Here is an 18,847-nt window from a genome sequence, read left to right as displayed (position 1 = left end):
TAAAATTAGAGCTAATCACAGTAAATATATGGATGTCAGACAGAGTGTTATTGCATTTTTTTCTTTTCTTAAGAATTAAATATAATAAAGTCTAAAAAATTGGGTTAAAATGGAGTAGAATTTCGAAGTTAATAAGAAATATTTGGAAATATTTTCTAATACAATTTAAGCGACTCTTTCTATAAAAATTTAGGAGACATTTTCCATACACAAAAATGTATATCATTCAGTCTGACTTCTAGCAAATGTTTTTTCGTATAATTATCGTATAATTATAATTAGCTTTATTTTGGTGAACATCTTATTCTGTGTTCATAGCTTTATTAACATGTTTTAAATAGCTAATAATACAGTAAAACAAATAGAGCAATTATATTAGAGAGAGAGAGAGAGAGAGAGAGCATAACTGAGAGATAGAGGGAGAGAGTCAAAAAAGAGAGAGAGAGAAAGAGTGGATATGTATTTCGACACACAAATTGTGTATTGTTCGAGTCGGTTGGGGTCTTAAAATAAATCGTCGTGTGCCAAGTGACAAGAGATGAAGATCAAGATTGAGATCGCACGGTTGCGCCAGAGACACAAAAGAAATTTTTTGTTTGTTTCAGTGAATTTTCAAACGTCGAACGTTACGCAAACAGGCGGAGAGAAGATATAGCGGTGTTCAGCTGGGGCCAGGATTGGGATTAGGAGATGACTACGCCAACGAAATGTGCCTACTGCCAGGCACATGCCACACAGCTGTGCGCGGCCTGCCGCAACGTGGTCTACTGCAGCCGGGAGCATCAGAAGGAGCATTGGAAGCGAGGCCACAAATTGGAGTGCAAGTGCTACGAGCTGGCCAGCAATGAGCTGCTGGGCAGGCATCTGCGTGCCACGCGCGACATCAAGATGGGCGAGCTGATCATGCGTGAGGCGCCGCTGGTGCTGGGCCCGAAGGTGGCCTCGATGCCCATCTGCCTGGGCTGCCACAGGAATCTGTTGCCGCCGCAGAAGCCGGCCCTCAACTACTACAAATGCAGCGCCTGCAGCTGGCCGCTGTGCGGGCCCGAGTGCGAGAGGTCCGCGTTCCATGTGGACGAATGTCGTTTGATGGCGGCCAGTAAGTTTCAGTCGAAGATCAACTATAGTCCAGGGCAGCCGGTGGGCAAGGAGTCGGCCTATTGTGTGATCATGCTGCTGCGCTGCATGCAACTGAAGGAGTCCAAGCCAGCGGCATTCGCCCGCCTGTGCGAGCTCGAGGATCACCTGAAGGAGCGTCTGGAGACGCCGCTGTATCAGGTGCTGCGCGCCAATCTAATCTCGTTCATCAAGACGGTGCTGGGGCTGCGCGAGTGGCCGGACCTGGACATCCTGCGTATCGCTGCCATATTGGACACGAACGCCTTCGAGGTGCGGCAGGCGGGCGATCGCATCAAGGTGCGCGGCCTGTTCCCAGGTGGCGCCATGTTCTCGCACGACTGTGTGCCCAACATGCGGCATCGCTTCGACGACGACATGAACATCATGTTCCTGGCCAAACGCCCGATTGCCAAGGGCGAAATCCTCAGCATCTCCTACACCCAACAGTTGCGCAGCACCATCCAAAGGCGGCTGCACCTGAAGCAGGTGAAGTGCTTCGAGTGCGCCTGTGCACGCTGTGCAGATCCCACGGAGCTTGGCACCTATGCAGGTGCGCATATGTGTGCCAAGTGTAAAGTGGGAAAGGTAATTATAACTGGAATTTAGCTATATTTTATATTTATATATTAATTTTCATGAATTAATATATTACTTTATTTGATTATCATTTATTTATTTATTTTTTATTTAATTATTTATTTACTTATTTATTGTAATTCAGTTATATTTTATACTTTTTATACATTAAGTTCCAATAATTTAATTTATTAATTTATTTATAATTCATAATTTATTTATTTATACATTATAATATAATTTTTTATTTATTTGTTATTTATTTATTTTTATTGACTTTATTTATTTTTATTTATTTATTCTTATATACTTAATTTTAATTACTTTATTGACTTATTTATTCATATATTGATTTAAATTTTTTTAAAATATTTATTTATTAATTTAGTTCATCTCAATGGATCCACTTCAAAATGCTGCCAACTGGAGGTGCGAGGTTTGCAATTTGATAAGACCCGCGAAGGAATACTTGATAAACGATGCAAAAATAGAGGCAGAGCTGGAATCACTGGACAAGACAACGCCGCAGAGCTTTGAGGATTTCCTCTATCGCCATCGCGTGGAGCTGCATGAGACGAATACGCATATTCTCCAAGCGAAATATGCCTTGACACAGATCTATGGCAATGTGAAAGGCTTTGGCATGGACGGTGAGATTAAATTACCTACACTCAGAAACATATAAATATTTTATAATCTAATTTCAATGCCAACAGAACTCAGTGACGTCTCGCTCAAGCGGAAAGTGGAGCTCTGCGAGGAGCTATTGGAGATTTCGAATCTGTTTGACAGTGGCTGGAGCATCTTTAGAGGTAACTTGCTGATTGCCCTGGAGGAGGCGACTGTGACGCAGGCTATGCGCTTGGATGAGGCCAGTGAATGCGAGGCGAAGCTGAAGAAAGCAGCCGAAATTTTGGAGGAAATCACAAATATTATGAAACATGAGCCGGAGATGCAACAGTTGCTAACAGAACGTAAACAAATATTAGATGCGGCACTAGAGCGATTTTCAAACAATGCTTAACAACTGTAAAATTATATTAATTGTTCAACTTGTTAATAAAATATCATTTTTAACCATTTACTTTGAAACTTTGGCGGTTTTCGCTTTTGAATATTTGCAATAGTTGGCAACGCGTAAACGACGTTCCTCTGTGTGTATTAATCGACTAGCCACCACATGTGTATGTAACAATCGAACTATCGTAGATTAGCGATAGTTCTTGCAATGCATTAAACAATTTCACGTGTTGCACGTTTTTAAATACTTTCCGAAGATTTTGTTTATAAAACAGTTAAAATGAGTGCAGCTTCAGTAGAGAAACATCCAGAGCAAAGTGAAGCCGTTGCTGAAAATGAAGAAGCGGAGGCGCAACAAGTTGAAACAGCTGCAGATGGAGTAGAGCCAAAAGCCGGCAATGAATTCGATTATTTGGAGCGAAATGAATTTACTTCGGAAATCTATAAAATTGAAGTGAAGAATATGGGATATTTTGGCATCGGGGTGAGTGAATACAGCAGTTGAGAGATCTGCATTAATAACATATTCATATTTCAATGCAGGAGCTCAAAAAGCTGTTGAAGAACACGCTGAAGCTGGACATGACCAAAATAAAGTCACCCGCCCGCAAGGAATATGCCTTCGTTTGCTTTCGCAGTCAGGCGGATCAGCAGCGAGCACTGGAAACGCTCAACGGGTACAAGTGGAAGGGCAGGATACTGAAAGCGGTGGCAGCTAAAGCATCGGCCGATCCGTTACAGAAACGCCGCGGGGAAGCGAACGACGGCGATGTTAAACCGAAGCGACAGCGCACAGCCGTGGAGGCCACCTGTCCGTTGGCTGAGATGCCCTATGAGCAGCAGCTGGAGCAAAAGACAGAGGAAATGTCTGCTCTGCTGAAGAAATACACACAGGAGTTAAGGCATCTGAATGCCGATGCCAAGCCTCATCTGGACAAGTTTGAGTTCAAGGGCGTTCTGCCGTCGCCCACTGTGCAGGGCTATAGGAACAAGAACGAGTTTACAGTGGGCAAAAATGCCGCAGGAGAGATTGTAGTAGGTTTCCGGCTGGGAAGCTACAGCGATGGCTCCGTGGAAGTGGCCGAGGTGCAGGAACTGCCACATTTGCCAGCGCAAGCTAAGTGGGCGGCGCGAAGCTTCCAGCAGCTGGTCAGGCAATCTAAATTTCAGCCATTCAATCCCGATGGCAATGTGGGTCACTTCCGGCAGTTGATGGTGCGCTGCTCCAGTGCCACCGGTGAACTAATGCTGGTGGCTGGCATATACTCGTCAAATCTGAATGAAGCTGAGCTGCTAGAGCTGCAGCAGGAATTGAAAGCCTTTTATGAGCAGCCAGAGCAGAACGAAACTCACAAATGTACTTCGCTCTACTATCAGGATGTCAAGCATCGCGAGGCGGGACAAATGGTGAATCCTGTCACCCATCTGTCGGGCAGCACGCACATTACGGACACCATTCAGGGGCTACAGTTCCGCATTAGTCCCTTGGCCTTCTTTCAAATCAATACAGCCGGCGCCGATGTCCTTTATCAGCAGGCTATCGACTTGGCTGCGCCCAACCAGGAGACAATCATGCTGGACATTTGCTGTGGCACTGGCACCATTGCCCTGGCCTTTGCCAAGCACTGCAAACAGGTGCTGGGCGTCGAGATTGTGCCAGATGCCATCAAGGATGCAGAGCATAATGCGGAAACGAATGGCATCAAGAACTGCAAGTTCTTTACGGGCAACGCCGACGACTATATAAAGAGCATGGTGCGTGAGGCCGTGTATGGCCAGGAGCCGGGCAAACCCATTGATTTAATAGCTGTTGTGGATCCCCCACGTGCTGGACTGCGTAGGTAGTTGATGGACTCTAACTAGATAATTGAATTAACATGTTGTTCTCCCTCTGCTTTCCTGCAGACACACGCTCCATAGCCGCGATTCGCTCAGCGAGCGACATCAAACGTTTGGTCTATGTGTCATGCAACCCCAACAGTGCCAAGCGCAATTTTATTGAGTTAGCTCGGCCCGAGTCCAAGCAGTACAAAGGGGAGCCGTTCTATCCGAAGACAGCTGTTGCCGTCGACATGTTTCCACACACAACACACACGGAGCTGGTCATCTTGTTTGAGCGTGACTCTAAGACAACACCAGCTGAGTCTGTGGAGCAGGAGAGAACAAAAGAGTGCAACGAGTCGCTGGCAGCAACTGCGTGATGGCAACGGTACAGTTTCTCAATACATATGGGACCTTGATGCCATTTTCACTGATAATCACTTTATTACAGACCTCTCTCGTTTGACTGTCTGCTCTGATGTGCTCTGCTCTGCGCGCCTCTCTGTCGCTTATCGCGATGTTGACATCCATCATCGGCTCTTTGTGCGGCTGGGGTAGCAAATTTTATTGTTTTAAATTGAATTAATTGTATTTACGTTGTTCCGGCGTCTGCTGCGAAAATGCGACTTCCTGTTAAATAGTTTAAGAACTGTGCTCGGCAATATACCCAACTCTCGCCAGTGTGATACGATCCCTTGATAAGAAGTGGTTGCAAAACTAAAAAGCGCGAATCGCTTAAAATACAAGTGAAAACAAATTGTCAATTTCACCTACGCCTCCTACTGCGTTCGACTTGCAAGCTGCATACATACATGCACTCGTGCACCTGTAGTGAATCGCGCGCAGACATGTCTGATCAGGTATGCCTTTTGACATATTCATACGAGAAATTAGTACGATCGTAACATGTAGATACGAGAATGTTGATATATGAGCAAAGTTATTTTATTTAAGTCTATATAATTAAATTTTGACAATTGTAAATGGACTTTAGGTCGTACTTAATTTGTATATAAAAGTGGGATTCACAAATATTCTCTCATTTTAAGATTCATAGTCAACTTAATAGGCTGTAAATTGACAGATTATAGGGTTAAGCTTTAGTGTGAGCGAGTGTAGTATAGTCGTTAATAGCCGGTAAGATTACGGAGTACTTTAACTTTGCACAACTTACACAGCTAATCAGCTGTATATTATTGTTCAGCCTTATCGTAGATATTATCGCAACGCTTTCAATGGGGTAAACAACTTTTGTTATTGCAAACAACAACAAAAATAATAATAAACAAAAACAAGTCACAATGTAACGGCAAAACATTATTGAAAACATGTTTACACAAACCAATGCCAAAATATCGAATGTGTGTGATCGAGGGCACGTACATAGTGAATAAACTAATTTATATGTAGGCATGTGTATATGTTTGTCTCTATGTGTTCATGCTTATGAATACATATGTATATACATATGTATATAATAGACATTTATTTATATATAATTATGAGAGCAGACTATCCGCAGCAAATTGCACTTTGGACTTTGATGAGGTGTTTGTCTGCAGCGTGAAATGTATTTTAAAAGAAAAACAAAACCAAAACACGAGCGAAGCGAAGACGGCAGTAAAATAAAACAAAAATGAGCAAATAAAACACAATTTACAATAAATCAAATGGAAAACGATCGAGAGTAAAGAAGTCACAAGAGAGCAATATAGAAAGACAAGAGATTGAGACACATCGGGGCATCTGAATTAATCTACTCTACTCTAATATGTTTATATTTATATGTTGTGGGGCGTGGCGTTGCCTGGTAACACACACAAACACGCACAATTGATTTCATGAGCCTATAATTGCGATCGTTGCTCGCATAGAGGAAAGGCCTTGACTGCAGAGCTTTGGATTCAAAGCGATTTGCACACGGGGGCAAAAAGCTTTCGAATTCGTTTGAAATGTTTATTATGCGTTATCAACAACTCGAATGGGCCGCCGACGTAAACAAACAACAAGGAAAACAATGACCACACAACCGACCCAAACCGGTTTGTGAGAGAGACGCGGCCAGGCAGTGAGAGCAAAAGCTCACATAGCAACGGCATTAGGAGGGGCCCGGCCCAGCACGCCCCTTGCAACCGAAAACTTTACACGTGCGCTGCAAGAGCGACGCCGACGCCGAGCACACGACCAACACGTTTTTGTTTGAAGCAATGCGTGATTGACGGCGACTGTGTGTGAGACTGAGCTGCTGCTGCTCGCTCGCTCACGCGCTCTCTTTCGCTCTCACAGCTGGCATTTGTTGTGTGCCGTTTGCTGATGTTGAGCTTTTCAGCTGTGGCCGCTATGCGTTTTATAAGGCACTCGAAGATGTATACAAATATTTGCACGCTTTGCTTATACCCTATAGGCAATTGACTGAACGAGGATGCATCGAACGCTGACCTGAACGCGAGGTATGAACGGGAAATCATTTTTCATAATGCGAATATTGAGTGACTTCAATGTATAATATGTATATACACATGTCTATATATATCAAAGATTTAATGACTTGAGACTCTTTGTTGGCCTCTTTGTTGGCTTATCAGCAATTATTTTTAGGGTATCGTAAAGTCGGCTATATATACGTAAATATATTTAGATTAGTCAAGTATACACGTTGTATGAACTGTGTTTGTTGTTCTCGCCAGCTGAGGCCAACAACATTTTATAATAAAAAATCGAAGCCGCAACTGTACCCCGAAAGTTGAAAACCAAAACAAACCGCCAACGTCGTCGACAGACACCAACACAACGAAAACAGGCAGCAAAAGCTTTGCAGCTCACGAGCTGTTTACGATAAAAAGAATTCGTTTAAATTGCGCGCACAACAAAAGCGCTGGGAACAGTTGCGAATGCAACGTCGGTCAACGACGACGGAACGTCTAGAACGTCCTTCCACCATCTACAAAGGATATTAACTAAAAAAATAAAATAAAATACAAACAAGTCAAGCAAACAAAAAACAACTGAACAAACAGTTTGAAGATATTCACCAAAAACTTGAACCTAGTACAAAATGCTTGCCTAGCTAAGCAGTAAATTGCGCATACGACGCGTTGTGCAAAATAAGAAAGAAAAAAAAAATACAAAACAAAGAAAACTTAACTGTGATAAACAACTTATAATTTCTTCATTCAATATTTACTGTGTGCTCAAAAGAGTATATATTTAACAAAATCTGTGCCACAGTTACGATGTCTGTACCTATGTTATTAACACCGCTGGAAATCCAATCGCTCGATGAGCACATGCAAAATGTAAATATCCTTAAGGATTTATTTTAATATCACAGTAAATTACATCGCAGTTGGCCCCATCTGACGTCAATGTGCAGTGCACTGTGCAAGTGCCATTGTACCTTATTTTGACATTTTGCTTTAGCTGAAGGTCAAAGCTGCTTGTCAAATTCAAATACTTAGTATATAAGTATATATAGTATAGACTATATAGATTTGTGAGAAAGTCATGTACTCTCAGTTATATTAGTTGAAACATGAGCTGCGTATCACTTGTGTCCTCATTTGTTCTTTTCTTTTTTTGTCTTAGCTAAGCCTTCCTTGAAATTATTTATATATGATATCATATTCATTGTTTATAATGACAGAAAATTGATTATTGCTGGCTGACTCATCTGCAGCTGTAGCCCCATTGCTTTTTGGCCCTTATGCTTTCTCTGCAAAAAGCTTTGCCACATGTTGCAAATTGTTGGTGTCACGTGTTCATGCCATAGTTTCGCTGTTGCTATCGGGTTTCGAGTCGCGAAAACTTGTTCACATAAGTAGCACTTCAAGCTGTTGCTCGATAAGATTGTGGCTTATTCAATTTACAAGCCCAATATAAACTATTAATTTATGAACGTATCGATTTCAATTAGTGTTAAGAATACAACAAAGCGATTTCCCTCTCAATAAAAACAATTAAGCAGATGGTAAGAAACTTGTCTTTTGGGTTGCATGTAAATAGAGCCAAGAGCCAAGAGAATGTACCAAAAGAGCTTTTTACATGAAATTTCCCAAAACAAAAAACAGATGAGTGCAAAAGCTCAGCTGCGTCAGAGTGAGAGAGCGAGCGAGAGAGAGGGAGTTTGGTTGGCAACACGTGCCAAAGATATTAAGACGAAAAACATTGCTATTAGCGAAATTAGGCAAATCTTATCATTCGACAAAAAAAAAAAAAAAAAAAAAAAAAATCATTTTAATTAAATTATAGACGTATGTATATATTTCATACTCTCAGGTGTTTTAGGTTTGTTGGAAATTTCTTCTCGCTAGATAAGTTGTTGGCAAAAGTTTTAGTTCTGAAAGCCTTAGCAAGGCTTCAGTAATTGTGCCAAGAGCGCAAGGGGCCTGGCCTGGCCAAATGATTGACGTAACAGACAGTAACAAAAAAAGCAAAAACAACATACGGAAACTGAGCAAAACTAGTATATAGGTATATATAGTTGGCATCGTAATAGCTGCCAAATCTTATAGAACGATTCTCCCGAAAAAGTCGGTGCTAATTTTTTTGATGTTTTGATTTTTTTTTGGCTTGTAGCGCTAAATTTTGGCCATTCGCATTCGCTGTGTCTGTTGGCCCGATTCGACTCGCGCTGCGTGGGCGCTTCTTTCTGTTGAAATTGTAATATTCTATAAATTTCGACGTCCAAGTTGATCAAAACAAAATCGCGACCTTAACACGTGATCGCGTGGCAACAATAAGAGCCGTTAAATAAGTGTCGTTTCTGTATGGCTTATTCGGCTGCATAAATTTAGAAACATTTCGATTTTGGTTGCTAGGGCAGCAGCCCACAGTGACGTCATGAAACGTTGTTTACAACTACAGCGACAAGTACATCGATTGTGTTGGCAGCAGCGCGCGCGTTTCTATGTGCAGGTAAATCGCGCGCGACAGTGCGTTTTAAAACGCGCGCGCGTTTTTGTAAGCTTTTTTCAAAAGTTCTTTGATAGAAGTTCAAAGTTTTGATTGTTTTGCGATAAGCTTTATTTTGATTTATACTCATAGAGTTGATTTAGACATATGCGTGTACTTTTATAACGTTTTTATATACAATATCCGTTTTTGATTAATATTTTTTTCACGCATCTATATATTGTAGTAAAAATTAGCTTAAAATTAGATTAGCTTCAAATTACATTTATTTAGAAAAACTTTATATACTGTAGTTATTGATATATGTGACTTTCATAGTTTGTATTGACAAACACGCCACACTTTCCTTGTTTTCTTTGTTTAACCATGTATACTCGGGTACAAAGACCACAATTTATATATTTATAAATATATTATAGAATTGTAGATCGCAATGCGTTGTTCTGCTCGTTAGGCACGTGTCGGTCGTGTAAACATGATGTATATATGTATATCATATACACTATACATATGTACATATATACCCATCTACATATGTTTATAAGACAGTCAACATATTTATATGTACGTACATATAGATCGTAGCACATTCGACAATTGGGTCTGTTCTGATTAGCCAGCCTGAGCTGGTGGCTGATTAAAGCGTAATTAGAAATTGTTGAAGTCTTCAACGCAATCGCAGCTCGTCGGTTGGGCGGGGTCAACACGTGATTCTGTTTGCACTTGCGCCAAAGTCACGAGCTGATGAAGCGCATCTGATAACCTGCGATCCATATTCTAATAATATAACTGATTCGTACGCTGTCGCAGCTTCCTTATCGTTCAATTAGTTTTCGGTGTATTTTAGCCGCTGTCTGATGCTTTTGGCATTCAGTTTCTGCGCGCATTTCATAGTTGTCGCCATGCTCGCCATTTCACTAATCCTTGGCCTTGTCGTCTCATCTGTTTTACAGTGCGCCGATGCTGCAGCAGCCATCACTGCCAACAACTATGGCGGCACGGGCAACGAGCTGCTCGAGTCGGCTTCGCTGGCTGGCAACTGCAAGCCCACGATGAGGAAGTTCAATGTTCGGCTGGAGACACCGTTGGCACCCGAGGAGCAACTGGGGCTGACTGGCGATGCCAAGGCCCTGGGCGAGTGGCAATTGTCGCGCTGTGTGCCGCTCGAGCGCTTGGACGATCTCACCTGGCAGACTAATGTGCGGCTGCAGTCTTGCCGTCAGCTGGAGTACCGTTACTTTGTCTACATTGAGAACGCGGCGGGCTACAAGCAAATCCGTCGCTGGGAGACTCACTTCAAGCCGCGCGTGCTGTATCCCTGTCCGGAGCAGCAGTGCCACGGTCCGCTGGATGTCTTCGGCTTGACCAGCTTGGACGAGAGCTCGGCTCAGGTGCATCGGGGCTGGCTCAACCACGAGGCTATCGTACAGCTAAAGTTCAATGGCGAGAAGATGTTCCAGGTGCATGACATTGAGACCTTCGATCCGCAGCATGTCCAGCTGAAAATCGTGCCCGTCGAGGAGTCCGCCGGACTGGTGGTAGAGTACAGCAAGCAGCTCTACGGCAAGAGCCAACTGCAGCTGCAGCCGGCCTATGGCGTTTCATATACGAAAGGCGACATAGTCATCTTCCATATCACCTTGCCGCTGGATCGCATGATGCTGCAGAACTTCCGGCTGGAGTGCTACAGCTTGGACCAGGAACTCTTGGGCAGTGCCAGTCTGAGTGCCGCACAGCTGGTGGGCAGCGAGGGGCTGCTGCAGCTGCACATCAAGTCCGCCGAGCGGCCGGAGGAGACGTTGGCACGCCTGCGGCTGCCTTATGTGGTGGTGCAGCCATATCAGTACTCGCCGCTGGACTTCAAGACCACCTACGCCCACTACTGGCCGCGCAGCTGGCCCAACCTGGATGTGGGCCATCGCGGCAATGGCAAGAGCTACATTGCCGAGGCGCCGCTGGAGCGGGAGAACACAATCGCCTCGTTCCTGAGCGCCTATGCACATCATGCGGATATGGTGGAGCTGGATGTGCACCTGACGGCTGACGGGATCCCAGTGATCTATCATGACTTTGGCCTGCGCACTGCGCCGCCGGGCAAGCTGATCGAGAAGCCCGAGCAGCTGGAGTACGTGCTGATCAAGGACATCAACTATGAGCTGCTCAAGCGGCTGCGCATCTTCTCGGTGGTCAATGGCAAGGTGATGGAGTATCCAGCACACAATGCGGAGCCACGGCCAGAGCATCGCATCTTCCCCAGACTGGTCGACGTGCTGCAGCAGCTGCCCAAGTCGCTGGGCATCGATGTGGAGATCAAGTGGCCGCAGCGGCGCCAGGGCGGCGGCTCTGAGGCGGAGCAGACCATCGACAAGAACTTCTTTGCGGATCGTGTGCTGTACGAGGTCATTCAATTCGGCTGCGGCCGCCCGCTGATCTTCTCCAGCTTCGATGCCGACATGTGCACCATGCTGCGTTTCAAGCAAAACATCTTCCCCGTCATGTTCCTCACTCAGGGCGAGACCAAGAAATGGCAGCCCTTCAGTGATCTGCGCACGCGCAACTTCCTGGCCGCAGTTAACAATGCGCAGGCCTTCGAGCTGGCCGGCACGGCGCCACATGCCGAGGATTTTCTGGGCGAGAATGCTGCCCATTTGCTGGAGCAGGCGCGTGTCCAGGGCCAGATAATCGTCATCTGGGGAGACGACTGTAATTCCAAGGAGCGCGTCAAATATTTCACGGAAATTGGAGCCACGGCCACCTGCTACGATCGCAGCGATCTCTATATCTCCGAGACGAAGCAGCGATCGTTCTTCAATTCCAGCGCTCTGCTCGCCGAGTTCGAGGCTCAATGCAGAATGTAAAAGGGGAAATCGGGGGATGAGGGATGGGTATTGAGGGTAGCCATTGGGATGGGCCCATAAACGTAGTTTAAGCATTACACTGAGATCACAAAAAAAAAAGAAAAAAATAAAAAATTTACTCAAGCTAGCGATCTACACCAGGTAACCAGAACTTGTATATACTATTGCGTACCTATCCATAGAATGTAAATATCTGAGAGTTAAATTTATATATATTTTGTAATAATCATTGTGAACTCAGCTTAAGTCTAATTGAAGCTATATTTGTATTTCGTTCTAAGCAAATTGATTTTATATTTATTCAAATTATGTCGAAAGCAAAAATTGTACAGTAAAGTTTCGCTGGCGAGCTCAGGGAAGGAAAATGAATTATATAAATTTCTAATTTCTATGAAACTATTGAAATGAAAAGCTTTTAACTAAATTTATATGTAATCGCTATTCATATTTTTAATCCTTGTTCTGCTTCATATGAACAATGAAAAGAAAAGAAAAAAATACTATTTTTGTATAAATTATAAAAGACAATGCTACAAATTTCATTCATAAAAAAAATGAGAAAAAAAGCAAACGGATATGACTTTATGTAAAAATAAAATAAAAGAAAGAATGATTTATATATAATTTAAATATATTATAATAATTTAAAATGAGACAATATGTTGGATAAACAAAAAAAAAAAAAAAAAAATACACAACATTTGGTATGAAATGCTAAAAAAAACACAAATATGAAAAAAGAGAGAAAAAAAGAATTACATAGAAACTTTCTGCAAAAAATTGAAAGCAATAAAAATATATTTAAAACACCAAAAGTAATCAATTCAATATTTATCAAATTTATATCAACTTTTAAATTAAATTTAAATAAATTTAAATAAACATTTAAAGGAATTTAAATAAGTATTTAAAGGAATTTAAATATGTATTTAAAGGAATTTAAATAAACATTTAAATTTGATATAAAAAAGTGCGTATCGCAAGGGGGAAAGAGAGAGAGAGAGATCGAACAAAACAGACAGACTGAAGGTGCTTTACAGATTTTGAGAAGAGTTGGGAGGGATGGAGAGAGGGGTACGTAAGGTACGAGAGAGATTGGGAACCCCAGAATGGAAGACACCGAGAGAGAAAGAGAGGAAAACAATTAGTGATACAGAGAGAGAGCGAGCGAACGCGGTAGTGAGAGTGTAAGTGGGTGAATAATAGAGAAAACATTCACTTAATAAATTCGACATGGCATTATTTAATAGTCTCTGACGAATTCTTTCGATCCATAATGATAGCGAGAAAACATTGGTAATAAACTGAAACAAGTTAGCCACGGCCTAGTGCCCCACGCTCAATTGTGGAGCGACTCATTTGCATGTTGATGAAGCTGAAGATAAAGACCATGTTGACAGCGAATCGCTGCTTGTCGCCCCATTGGAATCTATTTTTGTGTCTGCTGTGTGCGTCACTTCTGGATTTGGGTTGCGCTTGGAAGTGCCTGTACAAAGAGTTTCCAGTGATCGACCAACAGGTGAATGAATGTGTCTTGATCTTGAACCAGATAAATAATTAAAATATTTAATTAACATTGATCTTCATATATATTTATATACATATGTGTGTGTGTGTGTGTGTGCCTGTAGATGCGGGGCATTTGGTTTATCTACGCCTCGAGGCCGGAGGTAGTCAACAGATGTTTGATCGAAGGAAGTAAGTGGAAGCTCTTCTAAAGAACGAATGAAAGAGTACATTAAGCTGATAAACGGCTTTCAGTGGACTTGTATTGGAACCGCATCACCTACACGGACTATAGTCAAATCGCCGTGGAGCTGCATTGCTCTCAGCCCTTTTACCGGCAGCAAATGATTATTTATACGCGCCGAGAGTACCCATCAATTGAAATAATCGACCTGGTAAGCAATTATCTGAAAACTGTGAGGCTATCGATCCAAGACTTTCACCTGGTCAATAAGGAAACCTGCATGAGGAACCCCAAAGAGCCCATTCAGCGCTGGCACCTGTCCAAGTACCAGCATATGGGCTACAATCCGCATTATTTGAGGCCTCTCGTTGTCGACAAAAATATCTGAGCTGCTCTTTCCAACTTTCTTCCCCATCGACCAGCGGAATTTGCATATGCCGATTTTCGGGGCCAACCTGATTAGTTCGTGGCAACTTATTAATCAAGCCCAAAGAGGAATAACTAAAATGTGTGCACTGAGAGAAATTTCAAATACAATAATTAATATTTCTTTAAAATTTCAACTAAATTCTCAATTGCAATATATTGATGTAAATAAATATAATAAAATATATATACAAAAAAAAAAAAAAAAAAAAAAATAAATATATATATTTTTTATTTTAGAAAGTTTTCTCTTTATATATATTTATGTATAGTGAATAAATATTTCTGTATAGGAAATAAATTAATACATATAAAAAAAAAAATAAAAAATAAATATTTCTTAAAAATCTATTAGATTTAATCTAAAGTAATTTCTTGTGAAATATATTGATGTTTATATAATTCAAATGCAATTAATACCATCATAATTTTCTCTTTATATTTAAAAGGAGAAATAATTATAATAATAATAAACATTTATAAAAAATCTAAACTAAATTCTAGTGAAATATTTGAATTCAATTATTTTATTTTGAATTTTAGAAAATAAAAATTCTAAATTTAACCAAACTTTTCTCATTTTCGTTCTATAACTAAAACTTTGCTGTACAGAGAGAGAAAATAAAAACAAAAATATAATAATAATAATAATAGTAATATATTTTTATTAAAAATCTAAACTGAGCTCTAATGAAATATTTTGATTTATATATTTTTTATTTTAAATTAAATAAATGCCATACTTTTCTCTTTAAATATTTTTATAAAATGTCTGACGATTGCTTTCACTCATTTTCAATAGTTCAATAATTCTTTGGCACCTTTTCTTTCAGTGCATTCCCAGCTGCTTCACCAGCCACAAAACTGTGCTGAACATTAAGAAATTCTTTCATTCGAACGTCAGTTAGCGCCGGGTTAAGATCTCAACCAAGAAGAGCGTCTTCTTAGTGTTGCGCGGTTGAAGAAACAAGTTTTGTTGTTGTTTGTTTTCTTTTGTTTTTTTTTCTTTGACATTTCGTGCGAGATGATGGTGCTGTTGCCGCTGCCGCCTAAATTGGAGAAGAACGAAAATGTATCGAGTGCTAAAATCAATTAGCATACTCTATAGGATCGCTTTGTTGTTGTGGCCATTGTTTTGCAAAGCGGCCGATTCGACCATTCTGAATGGATCGTCTGTGTTTGACCAGGCGCAGCTGCAGGCCTTCAAGATCTTTGATAGCGACCGACCCGCTCAGCTAACCGCGCGCAGTTTTCTCTGCCTGCCCTTCTTCCGTGTGTTCAACGTGGAGCTGCGGCCCGACCTACAGCTGGCCCCCGATGAGTTCATCGCTGTTAGCGGCGATCATCCGGCTCTGGGTGCCTGGAATGTTGCCAAGGCGCTGACGCTGCGTGCCCAGAATAAGCAGCGCAGCAAATGGTATCTGCGTCGTTGGATATGCGCCAGCCATCGTGTCTACTATCGCTATCTGATCTATACGCTAAACGCCGACGGGCAACGCGTGCTGCGCCGCTGGGAGGCGCAGCAGGTGGCGCGCATGCTGCAGACCTACGAGATCTATCGGCCGCCGGGCGTGGATGTCTTTGGCGAGGCCTATCCCCGATCGGTGGGCGGCGGGCACTCGCTGGAGCGCGGCTGGCTGCAGCGCGAATACGTCATCGAGCTGAAGTTCGTTTGGCAGCACCATTTCCTGCTCGCTGGCCTGGCCAGCCAACAGCAGCAGCTGCGCCTCAAGTTGCGGCCGCTGGGCGTGCTGGACAATGCGCTGATCGAGGTGTCGCGCTACGCCTACAATCGTTCGTCCTTTCGGCCGCAGGCTCGCCATGGCGTCAAGTATGCTCCAGGCGCCATTGTTATCTTTCGCATCAGCCAGGCGCTGGATGTGTCCAATGCCTTTGGGCTGGCCATCTATGAGCCCGACGTCAAGGGCCAGCTGCCGCTGGGCGAGGCTTATATACTGCCGGAGCAGCTGCGTGGCAGTCGTGGCACTCTGCAGCTGGCCATCCAGGGTCAGCTCACCCAGCAGGTCATAGGTCAGCTGATTTTGCCCTATCTGGTGGTACGACCCATGCCGAATGCTGCCAGCAGCAGTTTGCGCGTCAGCTTCCAGCGCTACTGGCCCAACAACTGGCCCACCCTAGACGTGGGCAATCGCGGCCTGGGCATCAGCCATCAGGCGCTCGTGGAGAACACCATCGAAAGTTTTCTGGCTGTGCCGCGGGCCAAGGGCGACATGGTGCACCTGGATGTGCAACTGACGCGAGATTACGTGCCGGTGGTTTGGCGTGGCTTTGGCTTCTACACCACCAGGCGGGCCAACACGCAGCGCGTCGAGGACCGCTTCGATCTGCACTATGTGCTCGTGCGGGAGCTCAGCTATGCGGAGCTCAAGGCGAGTCGCGTCTTCCTGCTGAAGAGATGGAGCATGCAGGAGTACACCCACCTGAATGTGCGCAATGTGAGCCAGGCGCAGCGACTGTTCCCCAAGTTGAGCGAGGTGTACGAGGCGCTGCCCAAGAGCCTCGGCCTCATCGTGGCAGTCAAGTGGCCGCAGCTGATGGCTTCGGGCGATCTGGAGTCCACGCAGTCGCTCAACAAGAATGTGTTCGTGGACAGAATCATCGAGGTGACAGCGCACTATGGCTGCGGGCGTCCGCTGATCTTCGCCAGCTTTGATGCCGACATCTGCACCATGATGCGGCTGAAGCAAACGGCCTTTCCGGTCATGCTGATGACCACGGGCCGCACGGACATCTGGGATAAGTACATGGATCTCAGAACACAATCATTTCTACAAGCCATCAACTTTGCCGAGAGCGCCGAGCTGCTCGGCACTGCGGCCCATGTCAAAAACTTTCAGCAGAAGCAGAAGCTGCTGGACCTGGGTCTGGACCTGATGCAGGTCGTCTTCGTGTGGGGCAGCAATCTGCAGGATGTGCAACAATTGGAGCTGTTTCGTGCCATCGATGCAACCGGGCTGATCTATGATCACATTGACCTCGTGGGTCCTGGCAACTGGAAGCGCGCCCCCTTCTTCCAGGCGCCCCAGCTGCTGGAGGTGTTCGGTGGCCAATGCGTGGCCATTGGCAACTCCAGCACAGTGCCGGGCGCCAAGCCCACAAAGCCAACGGTCTGGCCCAAAATGAGGAAATGAGTAAGTTTCTGGACGGGCATCAAATATGGATTAAGCAGCATGATTCAATATTAGGGGTTTTTATTTGATTGAGGTTTAGGTGTCTTATGATCTAGCCCAAAATGTGAAAATGAATTTCTCTTATATTGTTAAAGCTGAGATCCTATATTTGGTTTTAGTTCGATTGAGATTGAGTTTCGTGATATTTATGGGCATAAATAACAATTTAATTTGTCTTGACATGAGAAAATGTTTACGTTTGAATTTATTAAATTTATATATAGAAGAGATTTTTAGTTTGGTAGTTTATATTGGTATGGTATTTTTTAGTTAAAATAAATTTTATTTATTCTAATGTATGTATATAAAGCCCTACAGTTAATATTTAACTTTTAGGTAGAGCTTGCTTGAGGGCGATAATGATTTTTGAATAGAATATATGATGTATACAAAGAAGTTTAATAATATGATAAATAAGTTCAAAATTTTTTGCGGAATAGCTACTATTTCTACGTCTATTACTCCTTTATGACTACGACTATTTATATTATTACTCTTATTTCTATTACAACTACTATTTTGGTAACTGGTAGTATTTCCATAATTTCTTCTATTTGAATATCTACAACAATTTCTAAGACTATTATTATTTGTATGACTGATTCTACATATTTATATAACTGCTACTATTTCTATAACTACTACTATTTTTATGATTACTACTCTTTATATGACTACTATTAGTTCAATACCTGGTACTATTTCTACAAATATGATTTATTCCAAATTAATATTTCTGCTTCAAAAACTATTTCTAGAACTATTACTACTTTAATGTCTACTACCATTTCTATGACCACTACTATTTCTAGAACTACGACTACTTTAATGTCCACTAATATTTCTATAACTGCTACTATTTCTAGAACTTCTATTACTTTAACGTCTACTACCATTTCAATGAATACTACTATTTCCAGAATTACTACTATTTTAATTTCTACTACCATTTTTATGACTACTATTTTTCAATGACATTATTTCAATGACTAGCACTACTTCAAAATCTGATACTATTTCCATGACTACTACTATTTTATTTACTACTATTCCTATGACTACTAATCGTTCAGGAGAAAAATATAACGTATAAACTAAAATTCATGAATAATATACTTGCATAAATAATCAGTTACATATATAAGTATATAGCATAAGAACTCTGTAAAGCTGCTGAACATCTTTGAATTATTTAGCCTATGTAAGTTTGATCTCAATATAATAGAATTGTTAAG

The 18,847-nt window shown here is 42.5% G+C and overlaps 5 protein-coding genes across 8 annotated transcripts; all 5 read left to right on the top strand.

The window, feature by feature from the left end:
- Window positions 1-419: 419 nt before the first annotated feature.
- LOC6582751 (SET domain-containing protein SmydA-8) lies at window positions 420-2,779 on the top strand. The gene is made up of 3 exons (XM_002008406.4): window positions 420-1,704; window positions 2,084-2,345; window positions 2,412-2,779. The coding sequence occupies exons 1-3, from the start codon at window positions 691-693 to the stop codon at window positions 2,717-2,719; spliced, it is 1,584 nt and encodes a 527-aa protein (XP_002008442.2). The 5' UTR covers window positions 420-690; the 3' UTR covers window positions 2,720-2,779.
- A 121-nt stretch (window positions 2,780-2,900) lies between these two features.
- Window positions 2,901-5,235, top strand: LOC6582750 (tRNA (uracil-5-)-methyltransferase homolog A). Its single transcript, XM_002008405.4, has 4 exons — window positions 2,901-3,199; window positions 3,259-4,552; window positions 4,621-4,924; window positions 4,988-5,235. The coding sequence occupies exons 1-3, from the start codon at window positions 2,996-2,998 to the stop codon at window positions 4,914-4,916; spliced, it is 1,794 nt and encodes a 597-aa protein (XP_002008441.2). The 5' UTR covers window positions 2,901-2,995; the 3' UTR covers window positions 4,917-4,924; window positions 4,988-5,235.
- LOC6582749 (glycerophosphocholine phosphodiesterase GPCPD1) lies at window positions 5,135-12,674 on the top strand. Of its 3 annotated transcripts, none has more exons than XM_015162577.3 (2): window positions 5,135-5,396; window positions 10,401-12,674. In XM_015162577.3, the coding sequence occupies exons 1-2, from the start codon at window positions 5,349-5,351 to the stop codon at window positions 12,303-12,305; spliced, it is 1,953 nt and encodes a 650-aa protein (XP_015018063.1). In that variant the 5' UTR covers window positions 5,135-5,348; the 3' UTR covers window positions 12,306-12,674. The 3 variants fall into 3 exon arrangements, with proteins under 3 accessions (XP_015018063.1, XP_002008440.1, XP_015018062.1); XM_002008404.4 differs by lacking the exon at window positions 5,135-5,396 and adding an exon at window positions 7,412-7,832; XM_015162576.3 differs by lacking the exon at window positions 5,135-5,396 and adding an exon at window positions 9,127-9,450.
- Window positions 12,675-13,410: 736 nt separating this feature from the next.
- Window positions 13,411-14,552, top strand: LOC6582748. 2 transcript variants are annotated; one of them, XM_015162575.3, is made up of 4 exons: window positions 13,411-13,824; window positions 13,937-14,003; window positions 14,067-14,206; window positions 14,267-14,552. In XM_015162575.3, the coding sequence occupies exons 1-4, from the start codon at window positions 13,669-13,671 to the stop codon at window positions 14,381-14,383; spliced, it is 480 nt and encodes a 159-aa protein (XP_015018061.2). In that variant the 5' UTR covers window positions 13,411-13,668; the 3' UTR covers window positions 14,384-14,552. The 2 variants fall into 2 exon arrangements, with proteins under 2 accessions (XP_015018061.2, XP_002008439.3); XM_002008403.4 differs by having other exon boundaries at window positions 13,422-13,824; window positions 14,067-14,552.
- Window positions 14,553-15,167: 615 nt separating this feature from the next.
- Window positions 15,168-18,842, top strand: LOC6582747 (glycerophosphocholine phosphodiesterase GPCPD1). Its single transcript, XM_002008402.4, has one exon. It carries the CDS (start codon window positions 15,492-15,494, stop codon window positions 17,571-17,573), a length of 2,082 nt encoding a protein of 693 aa, XP_002008438.1. The 5' UTR covers window positions 15,168-15,491; the 3' UTR covers window positions 17,574-18,842.
- The last annotated feature ends 5 nt before the right edge of the window (window positions 18,843-18,847 follow it).

This window comes from Drosophila mojavensis, unplaced genomic scaffold, assembly GCF_018153725.1.
Source record: "Drosophila mojavensis isolate 15081-1352.22 unplaced genomic scaffold, ASM1815372v1 contig_74, whole genome shotgun sequence".
In the NCBI taxonomy this organism is placed as follows: Eukaryota; Metazoa; Arthropoda; class Insecta; order Diptera; family Drosophilidae; genus Drosophila; species Drosophila mojavensis.
This window is presented reverse-complemented; position numbering and strand designations above follow the sequence as displayed.

Coding starts and splice junctions, on each gene's coding strand:
- LOC6582751 (XM_002008406.4), top strand. CDS start 691: ATGACTACGCCAACGAAATGTGCCTACTGCCAGGCACATGCCACACAG. Junction 1,705..2,083: donor CCAAGTGTAAAGTGGGAAAG/GTAATTATAACT, acceptor TTATTAATTTAG/TTCATCTCAATGGATCCACT. Junction 2,346..2,411: donor GAAAGGCTTTGGCATGGACG/GTGAGATTAAAT, acceptor CAATGCCAACAG/AACTCAGTGACGTCTCGCTC.
- LOC6582750 (XM_002008405.4), top strand. CDS start 2,996: ATGAGTGCAGCTTCAGTAGAGAAACATCCAGAGCAAAGTGAAGCCGTT. Junction 3,200..3,258: donor TGGGATATTTTGGCATCGGG/GTGAGTGAATAC, acceptor ATTTCAATGCAG/GAGCTCAAAAAGCTGTTGAA. Junction 4,553..4,620: donor TCCCCCACGTGCTGGACTGC/GTAGGTAGTTGA, acceptor GCTTTCCTGCAG/ACACACGCTCCATAGCCGCG.
- LOC6582749 (XM_015162576.3), top strand. CDS start 9,376: ATGAAACGTTGTTTACAACTACAGCGACAAGTACATCGATTGTGTTGG. Junction 9,451..10,400: donor GCGCGCGTTTCTATGTGCAG/GTAAATCGCGCG, acceptor TCTGTTTTACAG/TGCGCCGATGCTGCAGCAGC.
- LOC6582748 (XM_002008403.4), top strand. CDS start 13,669: ATGTTGATGAAGCTGAAGATAAAGACCATGTTGACAGCGAATCGCTGC. Junction 13,825..13,936: donor TTCCAGTGATCGACCAACAG/GTGAATGAATGT, acceptor GTGTGCCTGTAG/ATGCGGGGCATTTGGTTTAT. Junction 14,004..14,066: donor CAGATGTTTGATCGAAGGAA/GTAAGTGGAAGC, acceptor AACGGCTTTCAG/TGGACTTGTATTGGAACCGC.
- LOC6582747 (XM_002008402.4), top strand. CDS start 15,492: ATGTATCGAGTGCTAAAATCAATTAGCATACTCTATAGGATCGCTTTG.